The sequence below is a fragment of the Tympanuchus pallidicinctus genome, unplaced genomic scaffold (assembly GCF_026119805.1).
Source record: "Tympanuchus pallidicinctus isolate F22 unplaced genomic scaffold, pur_lepc_1.0 scaffold8, whole genome shotgun sequence".
In the NCBI taxonomy this organism is placed as follows: domain Eukaryota; kingdom Metazoa; phylum Chordata; class Aves; order Galliformes; family Phasianidae; genus Tympanuchus; species Tympanuchus pallidicinctus.
Window position 1 is genome coordinate 24,241,520 of NW_026294802.1, and position 21,301 is coordinate 24,262,820.

General features: G+C 46.0%; 2 protein-coding genes and 1 long non-coding RNA gene across 3 annotated transcripts; 1 reads left to right on the top strand and 2 right to left on the bottom strand.

Annotated features, from left to right (window-relative positions):
* Positions 1–573: 573 nt before the first annotated feature.
* Positions 574–2,744, bottom strand: MYF5 (myogenic factor 5). Its single transcript, XM_052669085.1, has 3 exons — positions 1,492–2,744; positions 1,069–1,144; positions 574–976 (listed from the first exon to the last, which is right to left on the bottom strand). The coding sequence occupies exons 1-3, from the start codon at positions 1,996–1,998 to the stop codon at positions 783–785; spliced, it is 777 nt and encodes a 258-aa protein (XP_052525045.1). The 5' UTR covers positions 1,999–2,744; the 3' UTR covers positions 574–782.
* A 2,359-nt stretch (positions 2,745–5,103) lies between these two features.
* MYF6 (myogenic factor 6) lies at positions 5,104–8,102 on the bottom strand. Its single transcript, XM_052669086.1, has 3 exons — positions 6,046–8,102; positions 5,756–5,846; positions 5,104–5,638 (listed from the first exon to the last, which is right to left on the bottom strand). Exons 1-3 carry the CDS (start codon positions 6,562–6,564, stop codon positions 5,520–5,522), a joined length of 729 nt encoding a protein of 242 aa, XP_052525046.1. The 5' UTR covers positions 6,565–8,102; the 3' UTR covers positions 5,104–5,519.
* A 6,032-nt stretch (positions 8,103–14,134) lies between these two features.
* LOC128073853 (uncharacterized) lies at positions 14,135–16,226 on the top strand. Its single transcript, XR_008202904.1, has 3 exons — positions 14,135–14,209; positions 14,303–14,517; positions 15,472–16,226. It is a non-coding gene; the product is annotated as an uncharacterized LOC128073853 (long non-coding RNA).
* The last annotated feature ends 5,075 nt before the right edge of the window (positions 16,227–21,301 follow it).

The following is a 21,301-nucleotide window of genomic DNA, read 5'->3' on the forward strand; positions in this document are numbered from 1 at the left end:
CATGAAATTTTGATCTGGCTGTTTCTAGGTCCACACAACTGCAAATATTAAGTCAAGGATTTTCATCCAGACTAGTGGGACCAAAAGGCAGGAGGTACAGACACTTCTACATTGCTTTCTGAATATTGCAAAATGTACCTTGTGGGTTGTGAAACCAAACTGTGGTCTGTTCTTAGCAAATCTGCTAAATTTGTCTTTGCAAAAGCACTGGGAGTGACTGAGATCAGAATTCCCCTACAGGGTATCAGGCCTGGGTCATGCAGTCTTTCACAGAAGGAAGTGATCATGCAATGCTGTAGCCAAATCCTGACACGTTTGGTCTTTGGATCCATGGAAAGAAGCAAGGGCTTTGCAACAGATGATGAAAATTAAATATTATTGCCACTCTCACAGAAAATAAAGTGCTAGTAGCAGGAGGGAGAGTGTGACCCTGCAGAGTTCTGCTCCCCCGTGAGCAGCCCCAGAGCAGCACCCATGCGGGTGGGGGAGCCGAGAGCTCCCAGCCAGGCCGGGCACTACAGCCGGGCCCCCGTGAGCACGCGGGGATGCAGTTAAAGAAGCACCAGGCGAGCCGGCTGTGTGGTAGCACGCTTTATTTGCAGCGGGGTTTCCAGGGCAGCACACGCGTCCCGAGCCCCGGGGGCTTCGCCGGGCGGCGGCATCGCCCCCAGCCCCGACGGCAGCGGAGCCGGGGCCGCTCCTCCCTCCCGAGAGCTTTTGCGGGGAGGCCGGACGAGAGGGCAGCCGGGGTCAGCCCCGGAACGGGCGGTGGCCCCGGCCCTTCATAGCGCCTGGTAGGTCCGTCGGGGAGGCGGCGAGCCGGGCGTCCCGGGCCCCGAGTCGATGCTGGCTCCTGGCGAGAGGGAGCCGGCGTGACGGAGGGGCAGCCCCGGCTCCTCTGCCGGAGAGAGGCGGTCCACGATGCTGGAGAGGCAGTCCAGGCTGGACAGCGCGCCGCTCTGCTCCGCCGCGTAACCTGGCACCGGGGCGAGCCGCTTACCGCAGGCCGCCCAGACGCGACCCCCGCCCTCCGGCCGCCCCGACCTCCCCGCCCGCCGCCGGCCTTACCGTGGGGCATCTCGGGGCAGTACCCCGCCTCGAAGCTGCTGCCTCTCGCCGGCCAGACCGGGCTGCCGCAGTCCGCCTGCAAGACAGCGAGGGGCCAGTGCCGGCCCGTCCGCCCGCGCAGCCCCCCGAAGCATCCCGGTAGAGCGGGCGGCGGCCCCTCGGGTGCGCTCCAGCCGGGTTGCACCTCCCTCCCCACGCACGGCCCCAAACGGAGGGGACAAAGGGCGAGCAGAGGCTGGGGTGCCTGCTGGGTGCCCTAAAGCCCATGTGCAAGCTTAAATTTAGGAAAGGGCTGGTGGGAACTCAAATTGTCCAACATTTTTAAGATTTCACCCAAGTTATCCACCTTTTCCCGAAGTCCCGCTGCCAAGGGCCCTTGCTCAAGCCCATCGTGAGCTGCCCCTCACCCTGCCCTGCTCTTACCATCCCATCGGAGCAGCTGGAGCTGGGGCTGGTGGGCTCAGAGCAACTCTGTCCCGGCAGGTGATAGTAGTTCTCCACCTGTTCCCTTAAGAGCTCCTGGAGGCTCTCGATGTACCTGATGGCGTTCCTCAGGATCTCCACTTTGGGGAGTCTCTGGTTGGGGTTGGCTGTGGTGCACCTCTTCAAGGTCTCGAATGCTTGGTTTACTTTCTTCAGCCTCCTCCTCTCCCTCATAGTGGCTGCCTTCCGCCGGTCCATGGTGGTGGATTTCCTCTTGCAGGCTTTGCAAGCCCACATGAGGCAGTGGCCAGCCTGGTGGTGTCCACTGGGGGCCCGGACGTGCTCCTCTTCCTCAGGGCAGGCAGGCTCAGTGGGCACAGGGGCTCCAAAGGGAGGCAGCTCCCTTGGCTCAAAATCCTCGGGGAACTCACCCTCAGGGGACGACAGGCAGGAGCTGTCATAGAAGAGCTCGGATGGGGAGAACTGGCAGCTGTCCATCACCTCCATCTCTTCGTCCGAGGCAGCAGAGTGGGCTGGCAGCTCGCAGTGCAGTGCAGTGATTCCCTCTGCAATTAGCGACCCGAGACAAAGTGGCCGCCGGCTGATGCGGGGCCCTATATAGGCGCATTGTGGGAGGTTGGCCCGCAGCAGCCCGGCTCCATTAGCATATCCCCCGCAGCCCCTGCCCGGCTGGGCAGGCCCCCTCTGGCCCCCAAGGGGCTGATTTGCTCTTCACCCGCCTTTGAGCAGTCTCTAAAGCCTACACCAAACTGGGGAGCTTGGGGAGGGAAAAAAAAAGATGGGCAGTGAGTGCATGGACCATGGACATTCCCCATATCACCCCCTGCATCACCTTGCCATCACCAAGGGGAATGAATCCCACCACACCCGCGGTGCCTGCTCTCCTATCCCTATTCCCACACTACAGATCCAACGTGACATGATTTACTCCTCTTTCAGCACTCGCATTCACCCGTTGATCTCAGAAGGCACTTTGTCCTGTAATTAAAGCTGTGTTCCCACAAGAGGGGACAACAAGGACAGCTATGTGTAGCAAGGAGCAGGCAAACAGATGTTTGTGCTCTTAGATTGGGTCACATGGAGAAGCGCTCACAAAGTGCGTTTGCTGCCAGACAAACTCCTTCCCATTGCTTCTCCTCCGTGTGCGACCCGATGCTGCCAGAGACACAACAGCCGCGCAGTGCCCTGGGCCCGCTGATTTTCTGCTTTCAGGCCAACTTGCACCGTTACAGATGCGTCCCAGCTGCCGGCATAACAAACCCCTCCTGGAAGTGTAAAATTTCTAACCCCAAACCTCTCGGTAACTTTACACAGGGCAGGGACAAAGCCCTGCGGAGGCCCAGCCGCAGCAGTAGCGGGCAGAGCTGCGCAGGGGTCATTAGAGCGGTAATGAAGCCATTTAACAGGCAGCTGCTAATGTGCGGGAACCCTTTGGTTTCAGCCAGGTGGCTTTTGCAGTTGGGGACAATATTAGGAGAGTGCAAAGGAAACTTTCCCTACCTGGGAATAAAATTATGTCATTAGGCTACCACAGACAGAGGGAAAGTAGCCTGCAGTGATTCGGGTGGAGCGGTGTGGTGCCAGGTAGAGGGCATGGCTGCAGCAAGGGCTGTGGGAAGGGGAAGAAAGGGACATTCCCACCCCGTTGTCTTCGGGAGCCTTCACAGGGACACAGTCTCAGACACAGCGCCCACCCAAAGCTTCTGCACCTGCCTGGGCAGTAAGCAGGGTCTGGGGTTAGGATCTCCCCCTGACCCTTGCAGGACCCCTGCCCTGCACTCTCATCCCTCTCCTGCCAGGATAAAAAAAAAAAAAAAAAAGGGGGGGGGGGGGGGGAAATAATAGAAACGGATTTTCATTCTTAGGATGAAACTTCTCCTAAAGGAAACTGCAAGCGTGTATGCACCCTTCTATATAAGAAAGATCGAGGGGCTTGGGAGGGCTGCATCTGCACTGCAGTGGTTTGTGTGGGGCCATAAATGGGGTGAGCCCCCTCTGAAAGGAATACTGCACGAAAAGCAGAAAGTTGCTCTAAGGGCTGAAGTTACAGAGAGGCAAGCACGAGCACTCCGAGCCTGTGCCGGGCAGCGCGGCCGTGCCCTAAGCCGCCGGCCGGGAAGGCTCAGCTCCGCGGTAACGTGAACCCGTCACTGGGCTGTAGCTCACCCCCCTCCCCCCATTTGATGTACGACGTTCGCGCCGGCTAAACTAGAGCTGTGTGCAGCTTTGTGTACAAACACGCTCGGTCCTTTTCGGGCCGGAGGCCGCGCTTCCACTGCCCGGCGCTGTGCGTGCGGTGCGACGGAGCCGGGGCTGCGCGCACCGCGGTCCGTGCGGGGCTGGGAAAGCCTCGTCCGCCGTGCTTGGCTGTCTGGGGGTGGGAAGAGGGGAAGCTGTGCAGCACAAAGCGTGCACTGATGTCCCTCGGGAGCGCCCAGCTCCTCTGGTAAAGTGATCTCACAACAAATTCTAAGTGCGGCAGGCGACTGGAACTAACGAGAGGGGAGCGCAGACGCAGACTTACACGGCTGCGGCTGCAGGGGAGGGGGCTTCCAGCCCTTTGCAACAAAATGCTTCTGACGGAAACCGCGGGGTATGCAGGCTTGGGGGTGGGCTCGGCCCGTTGAGGCAGAGCTGTGTCTGTGCGCTACCGCAGCGGCCGCTCCCGGCGAGAAACACGCGTTTGGTCCCCGTGCTGGGAACGGCGCACCTAAGTAAACACATCGGTACCTGCCGGGGGGGGTCGGGTGGGGACAGCTGAGGAAGGCATTGGCCTCTGCCGGCACTCAGGGACTCCCAGGAGAGATCAAAGGGACACACGAGGGCTTTTAGCAGCCTTGGGACTGGGAAAGTCGCAGTTCCCGCTGCCGGAGGGCTGCCGGCGAGCACATGGCTCCGTTATTTGCCTACTCTTCCCCCGCCCCCCGCTCCCGTTCCCCTGCCCGTTTGCTTCAAAAACCCTACGCGTTCTGCAGGCAGCTGCCGCCGCCGGAACCGCGCGGGCTGTGAGCGCTCGGCCGCGTCCGTCCCAGCGGGCCGGCAGCCCCGCGCTGTGTGCAGGCGGTGCGCTCCGTGCTGGACGGGGGGCGGCGGGGCGGGATGGGGCAGCCGCCTTAGTTAGCGTGAGCGTGGTGCGCGGGCCCCCTGGAGAACAGATGTGAAGCAAAGATGTAAAGCGCAGACCTCGTGTGATCGTCCTCCCTTTGATAATGTGATTCAGGGCAGTGTTTTGGTTTCGGAATTGGGTGCAGATTGTCGTTATTAGTATCGAACACAAACGCTTGAATTGCAAACACAGCGAGGACATTCCCGTCGCAAGGAAGCCTGGGGTCCCGGGGAGCCCCATCGGAGGTGTTCTGCTGAAACGGGCTGCGGCCGATCAGAAGCGAAAACGAACGAAACGACGTCGCTTTTTCGCCAACGCTTGTGGGTTCCTGTGCTCTCCAGGCCGAGGAGAGCGAGACCTTTCCGAGAAGTGGCTGCGACCTTTCGAAACCAGAAAAGAAAACGGCTCAAAGCGGCTCCCTTCCACCGCCTCCTGCGCGGCATCGCAGGACCGGTCCGGGTTTAATAACCGGGAGGGGAACGCTGTAACACAAAGAGCTTTTATTTTACAGTCCGAGGAACCCTTTCTTATATACAATATCACGTCCATCATTTAAATACACATCTGTCACGTTTACAAAAGGCAGTACTGAAATTATTTACAAGACGCGAAACGAGGCGGGGACGCTCTGAGCACGACGCAGACGAAACGCAGCCAAACGGCTTCACCCTGACAGGAATGGACTGCTCGGCTGGGCGCAGGGCGAGCGCTCCGCCGGTACAACGCTAAGTACCGTCAGTTAAAAATAATTAAAAAAAAAAAAAAGGGGGGATGGGGGTGGTCTGTGGGACAAAACTTCAAGAAAACAAAACGGAAGATACAAAGAGGGGTGAGAGAAGAGTCCGTGCGGCTCGGGTCTCCGAGGGCAGCGTGTCCCGAGGCAGCCGCATCGCCGCGGAGCTCATTTCTCCACCACCTCCTCCGCGCCGGGCAGCTTGGGCTCGTCGGAGGAAATGCTGTCCACGATGGAGGAGAGGCAGCGCAGGCTGCTGGAGGCCGACGACTCCACCATGGAGCCCCCTGCTCGGCGGGAGAGAGGGGTTAGGGAGCGGGCGCGGCCGGCAACGAGGCCGCGGGGAGCCGTCACGGGGCGGGGGCGCCGGGCTGCGGATGAGCGCCGAGCGCGGCGGCCGTTACCTGCTTTGGGGCTGCTCCCCAGCGCGCGGGAATGGTCGGAAGCGCCGTGCCAGTCGGAGCCGCAGGTGCTCAGGAAGTCGGAGCCGGGGACCTGCGGCGGGGCGCGGGGAGAGGGAAGGCTGCGTTAGCGAGGCGCGTTCCCCCGGCCCCCATCCCCCCCTGTTCTCCTCCGCCCCCCCCCCCCCCCTTCCCCGCGGCCGTCAGCCCCCCGTCGGGGGGAGGAGGAGGGGAAGGAGGGAGGGGAGCGCAGGCCCGCAGCTGGGTGCCCGGGCGCAGGCCGCCGTGCTTACGTTTCCCTGCTTGGGGCTGAAGCTGAAGGGGTCTGCCGCCACCTCCTGCATTTTGTCCTGCTGATCCAGCCTGTGCAGTAGGTCCTGCAGCCTCTCAATGTAGCTGATGGCGCTCCTGAGGATCTCCACCTTGGGCAGCCGCTGGTTGGGGTTGGCCACAGTCCTCCTTTTCAGAGCCTCGAAGGCTTCGTTGATCTTCTTCAGCCTCCTCCGCTCCCGCAGCGTGGCCGCTTTCCGCCGGTCGGTGGGGGCCGACTTTCTCTTGCAGGTTTTGCAGGCCCAGATGAGGCACTGGCCGGGGCAGTGCGGGGGCTGCAGGCCCGGCGGGGCCAGCACGTGCTCCTCGCCGCTGCTGTCGCTGCCGGCCTCCGGCGGCAGTTGGTCCTGACACGGGGACAGGGTGCCGTCGCTGCCCGGGTACAGCGGGGAGCCCTCTGCCATCTCCAGCTGCTGCAGGGCCCCATTCTCCCCGTCCAAGTAGAAGAAATAGGAGCCGGTTTCGAAAAGGTCCATCATCATGCTGTCCCTGGGCCCCTCTGCCTGCTCCAGTGGGGTGGCAGGCTCAAAAACACCCCGAGGAGCAACCCAGATGGAATTTAATTAGTGCGGTGACATAAGTCCCCACTGCTTTATATATAGGAGCTGCTGAAACCCTATCCAACTTTTAGCTGTCGCGGTGCATCACCCTCCAAAACTGATTCCAGCCAGTCTCCTGGGCGCTGTCCTGAGAACATCTCCTATTTAGAAGGCTGGGAAGGAGGGGGAACATGGGGAGGGAGGCAAAGAGAAGAAAAAAAGGAAAACAAATGACAAAGAAAAATGCCCCCCGAAGGCCTGTGAACTTGGGATGACGAGGTGAGGAGGGGGTTTGGGGAGCTGTGTCCGAGCACAGCAGGCAGCTCTGCTGAAGGCTGGCAGGGAACACAGACACAGAGCTGCCCACGGAGCCCTCCCCTGCCACACACACGCGGCCAGATACTCACCATACACACACTGCACACTTCTTACCACAGTGCTAGGTACAGGTTTGTAAGGAGGGCTTTCAAAGGCAGCCATGGTTGTCCAAACAGAAGGAGAAATGTTTTCAGAAGCCCCTGCTACTCCCTCTGCCCCCTCAAAGCATGCCATTCCTGTGACCCACAGCCAGCCCAAGGTTGGGAGCCAGTCTCACTGTTCTTCCACACACAGGGGAAGGTTGCCAAGGAAGAGCCGTGCTGCAGAGCTGAAGCACCTGTGGTTATCACACCCTGGTGCAGTGTTTTCCTTTGAACTTTCCGATGTTTCCTGGGAGATGACAGAAGTGAATTCAGGTGACTGGGTTACAGCCTAATGGGGCTCTCCGGACAGCCCCTGTCCTTGACAGTGTCTAGGGCAATCAAAGCCCAGGCATCTGTTGAAACTGCAGCTTAATCCCTTGGGCCTGGCAAGACTTACAGAGCTTCCTGGCCCCCGAGACAGAAATGGAGCTTGTGATCTCCCTCTGTTAAGATATACTGTAATGTCACATCTCACCTCAAGAAAGAGAAAGTGTGGGAAAATGTCTTGTATTGCTTCTTTCACTGGTCTGCCTTGAGATCCTTACGTGACATCTTATTTCTCACTGCTTATGTAAAAATAGACATATGTGTATACACATGCATGTGTTTGTATCTACAGACACACACATGTGTATATATGTATGTGCATAAGTAGGTATATTTCTCTGTGTCTGTGTGCATATTTGCTCAGATAAGCTCAATAATACACGAGGAGTAGTACCATCATGTCTCTCACAGCTAGCTTCTAATTTCATAGTTTTGTGAAGTAACTGTGGTATTTTTGTTCAGTTGTCAAAAGCTACATTAAAATCAGTCACTGACTTGTCTTTCTCCAAAACTGATTGCAAACCAGTTTTTCTGAGTACAAAAATAGTGGACAGTAGCCATGATTTTTGTTTCAACCAAATTAATATTGTTAAAATTGACCTAATTCCTGGTTTAATCAGGTAGGATGATACCCAGTTTTGGATGAGACAGAGAAATGCAGCCTGTTCCCTGTGAAACTAACTTGGATATTTATGTTCCGGCACTAAGTTGTATATATGTATATACATACATATATATATATATATAATAACATATATAATATATATATATATATATTGGTTAGCCTTACAATTAAGAAGTTGAACATAAGGCACAGTTTCTCAGTTTCCCAGCTCTGTAATTAGTTTTCTGTTTGACCTTTGACCAGTCACTGAATTTTCCTGTGATTTAATTTTCTACCTTTAAAAAGGGATGTAATGTCAGCCTGTACCCATCCTGTGTGTTTCTGGATTGCCATTTACTGAGGGAAGAGTTGCTCCTTGCAATTATGTGCCTTTCAGTGTTAGAGGAATGTTAGTCCCACACTGTTAATTATAATAGTAATAAATAAATTATGCATGCTCATCACTTAAAACACTTTTTGTTACAGTATTATTATTTTTTTTCTTTTAATCTTTAGTTTCTTCACTGCTGATCTGGAGGTGTTTGGAATAAGACAGAGATTAGATCAATTTACACAAATGAAAACTTTGGGAGAAATATTCATAAAATGTCCTCTTGGAGAGTTTTAACTTGACTAAGGGAGTTGGGAAAGTAGAAGTTGAGGAGCCAGATGCTCCTTCAGCTGTCAACAGATTGATTTTTTTTTTGCTTTAAGCAGGAAACAAAAAGTTCTTTCTTTCTTTCCAGCATTGATTCATTGAGAGCTGGAGTAAACAGACCTAGTTCCTCAAAGTAATGTGGGGACAACAAAGATAGCCCTTTGTTGAGCAAAACTCTTCTCAATTGTAACTGAATTTTAGTTTGAGTGAAATTGGCCATTTCCCCTTCATGTAAGCAACTTTGATTTTGCTTTAGCCATTGTGTTGCATCTCCTGTTCTAGCTCCTTGGTCAGCACAGCAGCTAGCAAGCAACCATAGCTTATATGAACAAAGTACCCTTAATAATTTTCACCATTTCAAAAGCATTACAAATGGAGGGGTCAGAAATTGGTGCTTGTCTTTGTTCTCTCACACCTTGCAGCTGTATTGGAAGAAAAATATATGAACAAGAAAAACTGGGCATGGCACTGGAATGGGCATCTCTGGGGAAGTCCATCTGTAAGGTACAAACTGCTACTTCACAGATCTTCACAGGAAAACTTGCTCGCGGTCTGTGAAGACTGTATGTTACCCAGTTGTTACTCCTTCCTGCAGAAAGCTGCGGTACTTTAAGTACATTTGCAAATGCAGAGGAACAGATGAGATGTACTGTATTTTGCTGATGTATGAGATCTGTTGTCCTACCAAGGAAATATTAAGTCAAGATGACTCCAAATCCAAGAAACTTAGGTTGCATTCTCTGTCATGGCTGATCTCTAGGACCTCAGTTACTCTTTCCTCCAAATGAATTCTAGATTTTTTTATATAATTGTGATGAGCTGGTAATGCCAAGGTCATTCTTGAATCAAGGTCATCTTATGATTTGAGCAGAAATCTAGTCTAGAATTACAGAGAAATATTTTCTTATTTTGGACCACAGGGCCTCACATGCCACTCCAAATATCCCCTTTTTCTTCTTCACTCTTTTTCCTGTCGTGCTCTCAGTGATTTCCCATTCACACAGAAGATCTTATCACCTGAGTTTGGCAGTATATTCATGTGAAGCTAGGTGACCTACCTGGGGATTATGCTAATATCCACGTTTGGTGTTTTTTTTTTGCCACTTGTTACCTGCATGTTGTATAGGTAGAGCACCAGTTTAAGCTATTTAAGGGTTAGTTATCTGCTATTCCTCCTGATTTGCTAAGTGGTTCACTCAAATACCTATACGTGTGTTTACCTTCTTATTTTATTTTGTCAGGAGCATGCTTATGGAGCAATCTCTGAATAGTCACCACTTACTGCACTTTTGATACTCATTACAGGGAGCTCTAAGAATGTGTCACCTGGGTTTTCTCACCCTGAAACATGACGTATTGGCATTACCAATTTCTGCATGCCTGATCCTGATGTACATACCCTGTCTGCTAATGTATCGATAATCACAGTTAATTGTTAAGAATTATAGAAAACCTTGATGTGTTGCTGCTCTACAAAATTCACAGTGGAAGTAGTATATTACACCAAGGATTGCAAAAGCAAAAAAGAATGAGACATTTCATTTCTTCTTTCCTTTAAGAAGGAGGTTTTAAGCAGATCTTCACATTCTAGAGATGTTTCAAATGTCTGAGACATGTGGAAACTGTAATGAGAAAACTGGTGCGCAGAAGATGTGTAAGCTGCTGAAGGACGCATGTTTAACCCCAAAGAAATGCTGGGTGAACAGAAATTAGATACTTCAAGTTTTCTTGAAAATCTGGGTAGTAGTGACCCTGTGGGGGACCAGATTTGCTTATGCTGACAATGGCTTCTGGAAAATGTAAGCAAAAGAACTTCACTGTAATTCATGGAAGAATCATTCCTGCTGCTGGAATGAAGGTTACTGAAGTCCGTGGTCTGTGGTATGTAGTAGCACTGCTGAGCCTGGGTTATCTCTTTGTACCTTAAAATACACAAACTTTACAGTAGTGTGTGGTCAATAACACAGAACAGGTTTAATTTTTGATTTTCATTTGTATATATATATATTGTTAGACCTCAAGCTGACTTTTGCTTACCTACATTCTGTTAATTCCTTAACTGTTCAAATTCTGCTTGTCTGAAGAAATGTTATTTTCATAACCATAATCTCACATAGTCTCTCAGTGGAGGTTTGCAAAATGACCAGAGGAAGTGTGTGTTCTGTGTGTGTCCGTTTCAGAGAACTTGTAAGCAAGAGGGAGCATCTATCTCAAATGCAAGTTTGGCAACTGGATTAGCAAACGTTCCGTGGAGACAGAAAGTCAGAAAGGTCGAGATCTGAAAAAGATGCCTTCATATAATTAAACAATCTTTGTAGGAGCAGAGCTGAAAATATTCACAGAGTCCTTGGGTCCATAGCTGTTCCAAATCATTGCTGTTTTCCTTTGATTGGATATGGACTTTAGTGTTCATATCAGTTACAGCCCTGTTATCATCTGAGAGGTGCAACTTCGCTAACTAAACAGACTCCTCTAGTTCAAGATGGTAAGGTAGGATTTCATTACAGCTCTCATGTTGGGCAGTTATGAGACACAGTTCTAAATGGCAGATGCTTTAATGCCTGTGTCAGGGTCTACAGTGACAAATAGTCACCACTGCACAAACACATTTATTTTACTACAAGACATTTTCCTGGGGAGGAGGGAGTGCCAATCAGAAACCAGAAGCCCATTACACTGTTGCTGTCTGGGACAGGCATTTTCCATGGTTCTGTCTGGGAGGAGAAGCTGCAGTGATTACAGACCTCTCCTACTTTTGGTTAGGCAAAAAAAGAGGGGAAAGGAAGTGTGAGATGAGTGATACAGCACACATTATGTGCTATATAATCATATTTTTTGCCATCAGATTTTCTGTAAAAGCATGAAAGATCGTTTTACAGTAATGCACTTATTTGGCTGTTAAGTCTATAAGCTGTTAGAAGCACAGAGTGCATTTTCATACTCCACAGCTTCAGAACATGACAGTGATGTCTAAACCTGATCTCAGTAAAATGGACAATAGTTGAATCATAGTACCGATAATTAAAATACACACACATTTTAGTTCTGTAAGTGAAAGAAAACAAAAGACTGTTTCTACATCCAGTACTCAGCCTAATCATATCCCTGCTGTTCATGGACAAAATGAGAACTCAGGAGGTAGGAAAATGGCCGCTTTCTTTTTTGGAGCTCATGGAATTTTTGCAGGACTCCTCATTGGGAAACTGGAGGGACAGAGGAGTGGAGTTTGGAAACTGTGAAGATCCAGTGAAGGTCATGGATGTGTAAAGCTCCCTTCCCAGCAATTACATAGGCATTGCTTAAGACACAGCACATCAGAAAACCATCAGATGATTATGTTGAAATTATCACATCTTATACATAAATTGTATTAATCTGTTCCACAATCAGTTGTCAAATACTTTTTGACACATGGATGTGCCAATTTAATGAGCTCTTCGATTACTTGGCTAACAAAATTAACCAGCTGTAGTCAAATGTAGGCATTGCTTGGTCTGACTTAATTCTTGGTGCTGCATTAAGACAGTCCTTAATTATTCCACGCACATGTGGATTTTAAATGCATAAACATCTGAAATGAGAATATCCTGAGATAGTTTTCTTTCAAAAATGTAAACAAAGTATTGGAAGTAATGCAGTCCTGTGATTGTCCTCTGGATTTCTCCATTCCTTGTGAGGTAGTATACATATTCTGTCACCTGCAATTTCAAGTTTTTGTTCATTGTATTTTGAGTATTGTTCTGTCTGTGTAGACAAAGAATTTAGCTCATATGTGTTGATCTCTCCATTATATGTATTTTGAGATTTTGTTCTCCATTTCTTCTGCTTTTCTATACCCACATTGCTGTCACACGAACAAATAAAGCTTGTCTCATGTACATTATTACCGCTTGCTTGAGTTCCTTTGGTGGACACATCAGTCTTCTGATAGTGTAGGGTAAGTATAGAATGATTTTTTCCTGTCCTGCCATGTTTTTGCCTTTGCAGACATAATTGCTACATCCACATGCTCCCTTCCCAATTTTTCCTTACGTACAACAGTTGACTGCTGAGTCAGTCTCAGCTTTGAAACACGTGTATGCTTAGATATAAAAGCGAGTTTTTTCCAAGGCTGGGTTTTGTGGTACACCAGGTAATGTCAGTTTTACCTCTAAATGTAAGCAAGTCTGTTCCAAGGCCCAGGTATCGTTATATTTAATCCTTTCATGTAGATAGTTGTTCTAAAGATGCCCTCAGAAGAATTAAGTTTTAGTTTACCTCTTTGCTTATTTAAGATTTTTTCTAGACATTCTGTACATTTTAAACTAACATTTGTTTCTGGCTATTTTTATATTCCTGCTATTGTCGTATTACTGCTATCATCTGAATTTCCATAAATATGTTGCTGACTGATTTGAATGTTATGTTCACAGCTTGTACTTTGGGTACTCTTACATGTGGCTATTTCCTTTCCAAGTCTCAGTCATGTTCTGTTCTCTCTGTAACTTTTCGCAAGTCTTTTGCTTGCTGCATATCCAAATACCTTGGGCTTTATTTGGCTTTAATTATGAAATCAAAGAGTTTTTCAAAACTAATTATTAACAAAATATCTCTTTTTCTCCTTTTTTTTTTTTCTGCAACGTAGCAAGAAATGAAATTGCTTTCACAGAATCTACTTTCTGTTATCTCTGAAGAATACACTGATCTTCAGACATTTTTATTATTCATTCTAATGTCTTATCATCTTCGATAGGATGCAGGTGTTACTCTAACTGATGTGCTCTGATATCCTTTTCTGTCAGTCTCAGTCTCCTGCATCTGCTAGCTTCTTTTACTCGATAAAATCAGGTACACACCAGTTCCCACTTACAACGTAGTCGGCTGTCTACCTGGAAGATATAAGAATGAAGTGTTCAGACTGCCAGAGATCACCAGTCTGTTACACTATTGTCTACCAAATCAGTCATCCATATTTTTTGACAAAGATGTGTATCGGATGCATCAGCTGAAGATACCAGAGGCTTTGATAGGTTGCAACAGAGAAGTTTTCTTCTAAACCTTGTTTCCACTAGATCTGTACTATATCATCTCTCCTTTGTATTGCTCTGTAAGTACAGACGAGTCATTGTAATGTGATAGAAAGCACAGCAATGACAGCAGGGTAGCAAGGTCCCAGACTGAAGCAAGTGAGGAACTGCTGAAATGCAACAGCTGTGGGCACAGAAACAAAGGAAAGAATCTGCTCAGAAGGCCTCAGGTATGCAGGAACCTCCAGCAAGGTGTCCTTGCCTCCACTGCCAACACTTACATGAGGTCTGGGAAGGGATGGATCCTGGCTCCACCCCTTCTGGTCATGGAGGTGCATTGCATGCAGCTGAGCTCTCTGGGTTGGCCCTACTTTCCACCAGGAGCTCAATCACTGCTTCAAGCCCCACTTTAGCATTTCCACTACAGTCATCCTAAAGGAAAACATGACATTTCTCATGGAAAGAAGCTGGTCTCAGTCAACATTTCTTCTTCCCAAGGCAGTTCATCTGATGTGTAGGAGAGAAATGAAAAGTGAGTAGCATTCAGATGTTCTATATTTCTCTTCTCATTCTAATCAGATTGTACACAACCACAGTGAAAAACAATGCCTGTTTTTCATTTCAGATAAGCTGCATAGACTAAAAGATCCTTGGCTACAACTGAATTGATGGGAGTTTTTGGATTCTTGGAGAAAGAGTACATATTATGGTGTGGGGTTTTTTTGGAAAAAGATAAATATCAATGAGGAAAATTTGAGAAGGAAGAAATACCATGAAAGTGTATTTTCATTGGACAGAGAACCCCTGGAAGAGCAATCCTAGATCTGCATTCTGCACTTGGTAACTAGACAACATCTAGCTGTGTTTAAATTTAGAGAAAATAGTGAGAAGATATTTTGCTTGTGAAGTGTGAAAGCTGGCTTAGAACAGAATCTACTGGCCTGCAGAGTCATTATTTTTAAACAACATTTGTGCATTGTAGCAGCGTAATAGAAATGTTTGGCTCAGAGTGCCAGGCATTATAGTTATTACTTTGTAGTATTATTCATTACTATCATAACTGCAAAAGAGATCAGACAACATGAATTGTGCACCACAAATGATAAGCAGACCCGGTATGTATGCTGCAACCTCCAAATGACAAATAATCAGATCATTTTATGTAGGCCCAGACGTGGCAGCCTACATCATTCCTGAATGACTTCTCAAATATTCTTGCAAGAGGCACCACTGGAATATAACCGATAGCGGATATCTGATTCCTCAGCAGCCTTAGCCCAGGGACTGGCATATTTGCCTGAGATGTGATAAACATGGATAAAGAGATCCCTGCTTTGAATCAAGCAGAGGATGAAAATAAATCAGTGTCTCCTGTGTTTTATTTGAGTGCTTAAAATACAATCCTAGAGATTTACTCCTGGATTATTTTTAGGGGGGGGAATCAAAATTGGCAATTCCCTATTAATTTGACAATGATGATAATGAGATGACAATTCCCAAGCAAGAGGATGCTGCAAATGGAGGTATGTGGGCACATACACTTTGCAGCTTTTTATCTGCATCATCACTGCTTGCTATCTCCTGAATTCCACTCAGGATTTCTGAGAGTGTCTTTTGTTAGTGGCTGTTTTTTGGTATGCTATGAGTATGGGCATTTGTCAGCTAAGGATTCCTCTGGAGGTCCAAGAGTTAAGTACCATAAGAGTTTAAGGTTCTTGGGATGCTCTAGCACAAGCCAGTGCCTATTCTGTGTCATTATTCCTTTCTCAGTACCTCTCTCTCTTTGACCCTCAGGAAACAAAAAAACAATAATCACCAAACAAACCAACAGAATTTCACATGCAGAACAGCTTCATGGAGCATGGAGTGGATGGTCAACCATGCTGTCTGGAACACTGAAAACTTGGCCTGCCCAAGAGTCACAAGGACTTCTAGTACCCAGACAAGCCGTAGGAGAGCACGCATTTGGAAAGGACTGTGTGCAGGAGATGGCAGCGATTGCCCTGCAATCTCACTGCCCTTGTGTGAAGCAGGACTGGGCAGCGTCCTGACTATTTTGCTGACAGCTTCCACTGGCTCACTTCCTCCCAGAGCCAGGGTTTTGGGTTACCCAGCCAGGCCAGCAGGCTTTCATTGCCAGTCATGTGATACATCTTTGGCATGGAAATTTTTTTTGTATTGTGCGTAAGCCACGTGCAGCAAAAGGTTAGCCCTGTTGAAATCCAAAGCCTAAAATTATCTTTGCAGTCCTTCTCTGAAATAAACTATAAATAGTTCTTCCATAGCATATACAATAGATTTCCTAAGTATGCTTGGGAACATTCTATATAGAGCATAAGAAGTTGTTTTGAAGTCATAATAGAAAACCTTATTTCATTTGGTTTGTAATCTCATTATAAATGAAGTAAGAAAGTCTTTCTAACAGTTTTGCCTCTTTGGAAAGCTGAACTTTCAACCACAGTTTATCAACGTACTGAGCTCTGACTCAGTTTGGAATTTCTTTTTAAGGAAAAAAAGATGAAAGCACATCATATGATGTTAAATATCAGTGGAATACAGTATTTGTATATTCGTATATTTCATTTATGCATCATTCTTTCCTCTGGAGCACTTTAATAAAGGCTCTGTCCAATGTTGTTTATAACGGATTTTTGTCAAGCACAATATTCTTTTCATAAAGACATTGGCTCTGTTAACATAATTTCTTCAAGCTTTTGTCAGGTTTTAAATCCTTCTGGAACTGACACCAACTGCCCACTCTGACACTTGTTCATAACTTTTCTCTCAATCGAACCATTCTCCGTCTCTCAGCTGTTGTAGCAATTTCATTTTACAAAGTCTCCTTGTAAGACATCTTTCTTGTTTTTGGAGAACCATACAGTATGGTGGCACAAAGTATTTCAAGGCTCTCAAAGAGCAGCTCATTCCAGTGCCATTCAAGAAAACGAAGCTTCAGTTTAACTCTTAAAAAAATAATAAAAAAAAAAATTAAAATCAAAACCAATTACTTATTTAGATAAGGATTTACAGGTCACGACAACTATGAATCCAAGTCATGCTTCCTTTTGTTAATCTGGCGCAGGCTAGTTAACTGTGACTAATTTACATGTCACTTTAAAAGTCTGAGTATGTGCTTGTGCGTGCTACAGGATGTGTGGATTTGGTATATCATAACAGCAATCACAAGTCAGAAGAAAAAGTTGGCATCTTGAATAAGTTAGTTTTGTCATTTTGCTATTATTCTAAAAACGGAGCTAAGAGATTTTTGTCTGGACTGAATAAGAAGCGAGGTGCCCTTGTCATGAGCAGCCTGCTGTATGCCAGGGGTCTTGCTGGGAACCTTTCCAGGACAGGCAGTGAAGCTTTCTGCAAATTCTTAGCCAAAGCCACTGCTTACCACTAGTTCTGTACTACCAAGATGTGAGAACTGGTGGGATGGTGAAGGCAAGGCAGAGCATGCGCACTGTGTGGCAGCGATGCTGCCCATAGTATTTCTTGACAATCTCCTGGTCCTTTGCTTATATTGTGATAACATTAGTGGTGTCAGAGATCCCTTTGTGTTTCAAAGAGCACATCAATATACAGGAGAGGAATGTTTATTTCATTAAGTTTTGTACATAGTACAGCTTGCACAATTAATCTCCGTTAACCAGAAACCTGATATGTTTCTATAATCTGTGTAGGACTGCTAAAAAGGATAAGAAAAAATGGAAGGACAAAAGAAGGAAAAATGAAGAAGTGATAAATCTATCTGCCACCTTGAACTTGCAGTCACAGTCTTTGTGTACTGTGTGTCTTGCAATGTTCTTACAATAACAGTCAACCCACAGAAAGTAGGCATATTTTTTAGGAATTGCAGTAATATGGAATTACAGAACATTTTGTCAAAGCATCCTCCTGAGAAAGTAAATTCACTTCTGTTGAGGTGTGCCTCTCTTAGACATCCATTCTAGATTTGGCATGAACTGCTCTCTGTGTATGCCCGTGTTTTTCCATTGGCAATTGGAGATGGCTTAAACTGAAACTATTATGTGGCTAAAAATAGGCAAAACTGACTCAGCTCTAACACAGAGGAAGATTAGAGTGCTGACCTAGGCTTATCAAGGTATTGCACCAAGAGGAGAACATAAAGTAAATCACAGGTAGTCCACGTAGAATTCAAAGTATAACGTCTAGGTCTGAAAGGTTTATCTTATTTGCCTTAGTGCACAGATGTGTAGGATTTTAGCTAGCTGCTAAATAGTGTGTTTTAATGACAACACCAGATCTGGATTTTCTTCTATAGCAGAGAGACATTCAGACTAAAATCCCACGTACAAATGTCGGTTAACTCAGGGAATGTTTTTTGGGCTCCTTGGCTGACAAAGTGCTGTGTTGTCAGATAGCAGTCTTGATCTCAAAAGGGAGTAATGTTACATGCTCAGGAGCCAGTTTCCACAGGTCAGTTCCTTGCCCATGCCTAGTGTTGTTGCAACTCATTTAAGAATTCTGGCTTAATTACTTATTTGCTTATGCCTTCACAAGTGGAATAAAACCCTCTCCTCCGTCTATGTTCTGTCTGCCCCATTCTGCACTTGCATTGTCAAAATATTTGTTTTTATATTTTAGGATTAGTGAAAGCACTGTCTCAATAGAGTCCTTTGGCTCCCAACACTAACTAGAATCATGAAGGTTGCTGTCAGCTCTCATAATACTTGTTTTCTGTATTTGTGCTTTTCTCATGAGCTAGGTACATTCACAGTAAAGCCTATTTAAGTGCATTCCTGTATGACTGGCAAGTGTTCAGAATCTTGCAGTACTCAGCTCAAAGTTTGTACTGTTTTGTCCCAAATATTCTCTGTATGTTTTAGAATGCTTCCTGCTCAGCAGGCTTCATGGAATGTAACTGTGAATGGTAAAGCTTTACTTGCATATTAGGTTACCAGTATCCAAGTATTATTTTCCTATCATTCACAACTCCATCTCCTGCAAAATATTTTAGATATATCCTTGTAAAACGTCCTTTGGCTCATTATTGACTATGAGGAGTGCTGGAATGGTTTGTTCATGATTATAGTGGATAGCTGTGTGCAGCTGTCATCCTACAAAAAGATCACCCTGGTAACACCAATCAACAAGCAGAGTAAGATGATCCATATATAACAAAAACCTTCTAAACATTGTCTTTCAACTGAAATATAGAGGCTCAACTGCATCCCAGACTGCCCAGGGAAGTGGGATCTGTGAAATGTACCGTAGACATTGTTATTCCTTGCAGAAAAGCCATTGATTTTAAGTTTTCTTTACACAGTTGAATCTGAGAATGGCCCTACAGAATAAGGGAGCTGGGGAAAAAAGTAATTAAAATAAGTAATTAGTTCAGCATCATTTGGGAAAAGTTATTGGGAAAATAGAACTGCCATGCAAAATATCAAACACAGGATCCGTCTTGCTGTCTTCAGCTGACTGACACTGAATAATGAACAGTGCTAAAATTTATACCACATTTTGTAACAGCAGTAGGGGGAACTTCTGGATAGGAAGTCAGTGTACCATGCACACTGTGCCTATCCTGTTTAAACATGCAATTGATACCATCATTTAGTTCTGAGATAGCACTAACGTGTGCTTGCACTTGTCACATAGCTCATAACTGTAGCCAAAGGGAAGGGAAGAAAAAGTTATATGGGGAAGGGTCAGTGCAAAAATGTAGCTGAGATTCCATGATGTCAGCTGTACATCAACTTAGAGGGCAGGGAATTGAAGTGAGACCATTACACTGCTTACCTGGGAATGACATATGGATATAGATCATGCCAGTAGCACCTGACATCAGATGAATGACATTTCTGTTTACAGTTCCTTTGGACATAGTCACATATAGATGATCAACACAGCATTAGAAAACAGAACAAAACATGGAGAACAATATCAGGAGGTCTTGTCTTTTTAGCATCATACTTAGAATGGTGACCCAACAGTCATACAAAAGTGGTGAAGCAGAGGACCAGTTTCAGTCTATTTTCTTTGACTCAGTTCCTCAAAATTAAAAATGGCAAAGACATGTCTAAAACTATGTGTCAGTGGTTTCCAGCTACAGTCCATGTCACTCATTGCATTGCAAGATTTTTAACGCTGAACACACATGTATTTTAACCACACGTATGTCCTGAATTCACTATTAACGTATGTATATCCCCTAAAACTGAGAGCTAATTGAATTCTTTCCATAGATCTTAAAAGAATAAATCAATTTGAATTTGTTTCTATCATTTATTTCCATGGATAGATGATGATATATGTTCAGTGCAACACATACTCTGAAACAGGTATTATTGAAACTTTAACTTGTTCACACATTTAACTTTCTGTCAAAATGTTTTCAGAGAAAATGCCTTCTGCTCACTGACCTCACAGGGCATTGAGTTTTGAATCTCTTGGCGGTTTTGGCCTAATTGAATAAGAGCAGTACACAAAACCCAGATCTTGGTGCCTGCACCAGACACTGTCAAGCTTCAGTTTGAATGTTCTAAACTCTGCTCAGTGTGAAATCAGTAAGATCTCAGTTGTCCTGGTGAAATACAATTATCAACCAGGTATGAGGTACCAGTTTTAGAAATGCACCACATGTCAGCACAACCTTCTATACACAGTGATAAACACATAGCTGAATTACTCTGCTAGAAGTCAAATTGTTTCCAATTAAAAACAACTTTATATCTAGATTAGAGGAATGGTCAATAGCCCATTGTTTATGAAGATAAAGTATTGGAAATATCTTTTTTGGAAGAGGCAGCAAGACATGTTTTTCCACCTAGGAAAAACATATACTGGGACTTCAATATTTATTTCAAAATAAATTGAGTAGCATAAATCAGTAGCTGAACGGTGTTTGCTCTCTGCTTCTTGGATGCCATGAAAACTCACTTGGAAACAACCATGAGACCATTTTGTGCTGTAACTGCAGTTGTTAAAATTGTGACTCCATGAAATTGATATTTTGACCTAGATTTCGTAAGCTTAAGTTTTAATCTGATTTTCTATCAATCATAAAATTAGTGATATATACTGTGGACGTTTATTTTTTTTAGTTTACTGGATGGTAACTCCATTTAAGTACCTCTTTTGTTGGAAGATAGTTCTATTACAGTAGTTAAGACTTTATCAGATATGCTTGTAGATTGATCAGCACTCTTCTGTTCCTTTTTGTCTTCAGTTCCATTCCCGTATTTCCAGGCTTGGTTCTGAACATGCTTTGCAAATAGTAAGTAATATGCATTAAGGCACTTCTAAGGTTAACTTTGACGAAGCAGACACTAGTTGTGCAGTGTGATTCTGGCATGAAAAAATGGTTTGTGTTTGCAAAGGTTTGTTTCATTCTCTGACAAACTGAAGCATAATTTCCAAATCTAGGAGACATTTTACATCTCTGGATGTAAACAGGGAAGCTCACTATCATACACGACCTCAGTGTGAAATATGATTAATTCATTACTCTTTGCAGCTTTTTTCTTAATTACTGCATATAAGCATACTCTGTAATATAGGAATACACAGATGGCACACAAGATTGATCTTTCATGCAATGTTAGGAAATTAAATTGCTGAATAGCTTCTGATATGCACTAAATAGGCAAATGGATTA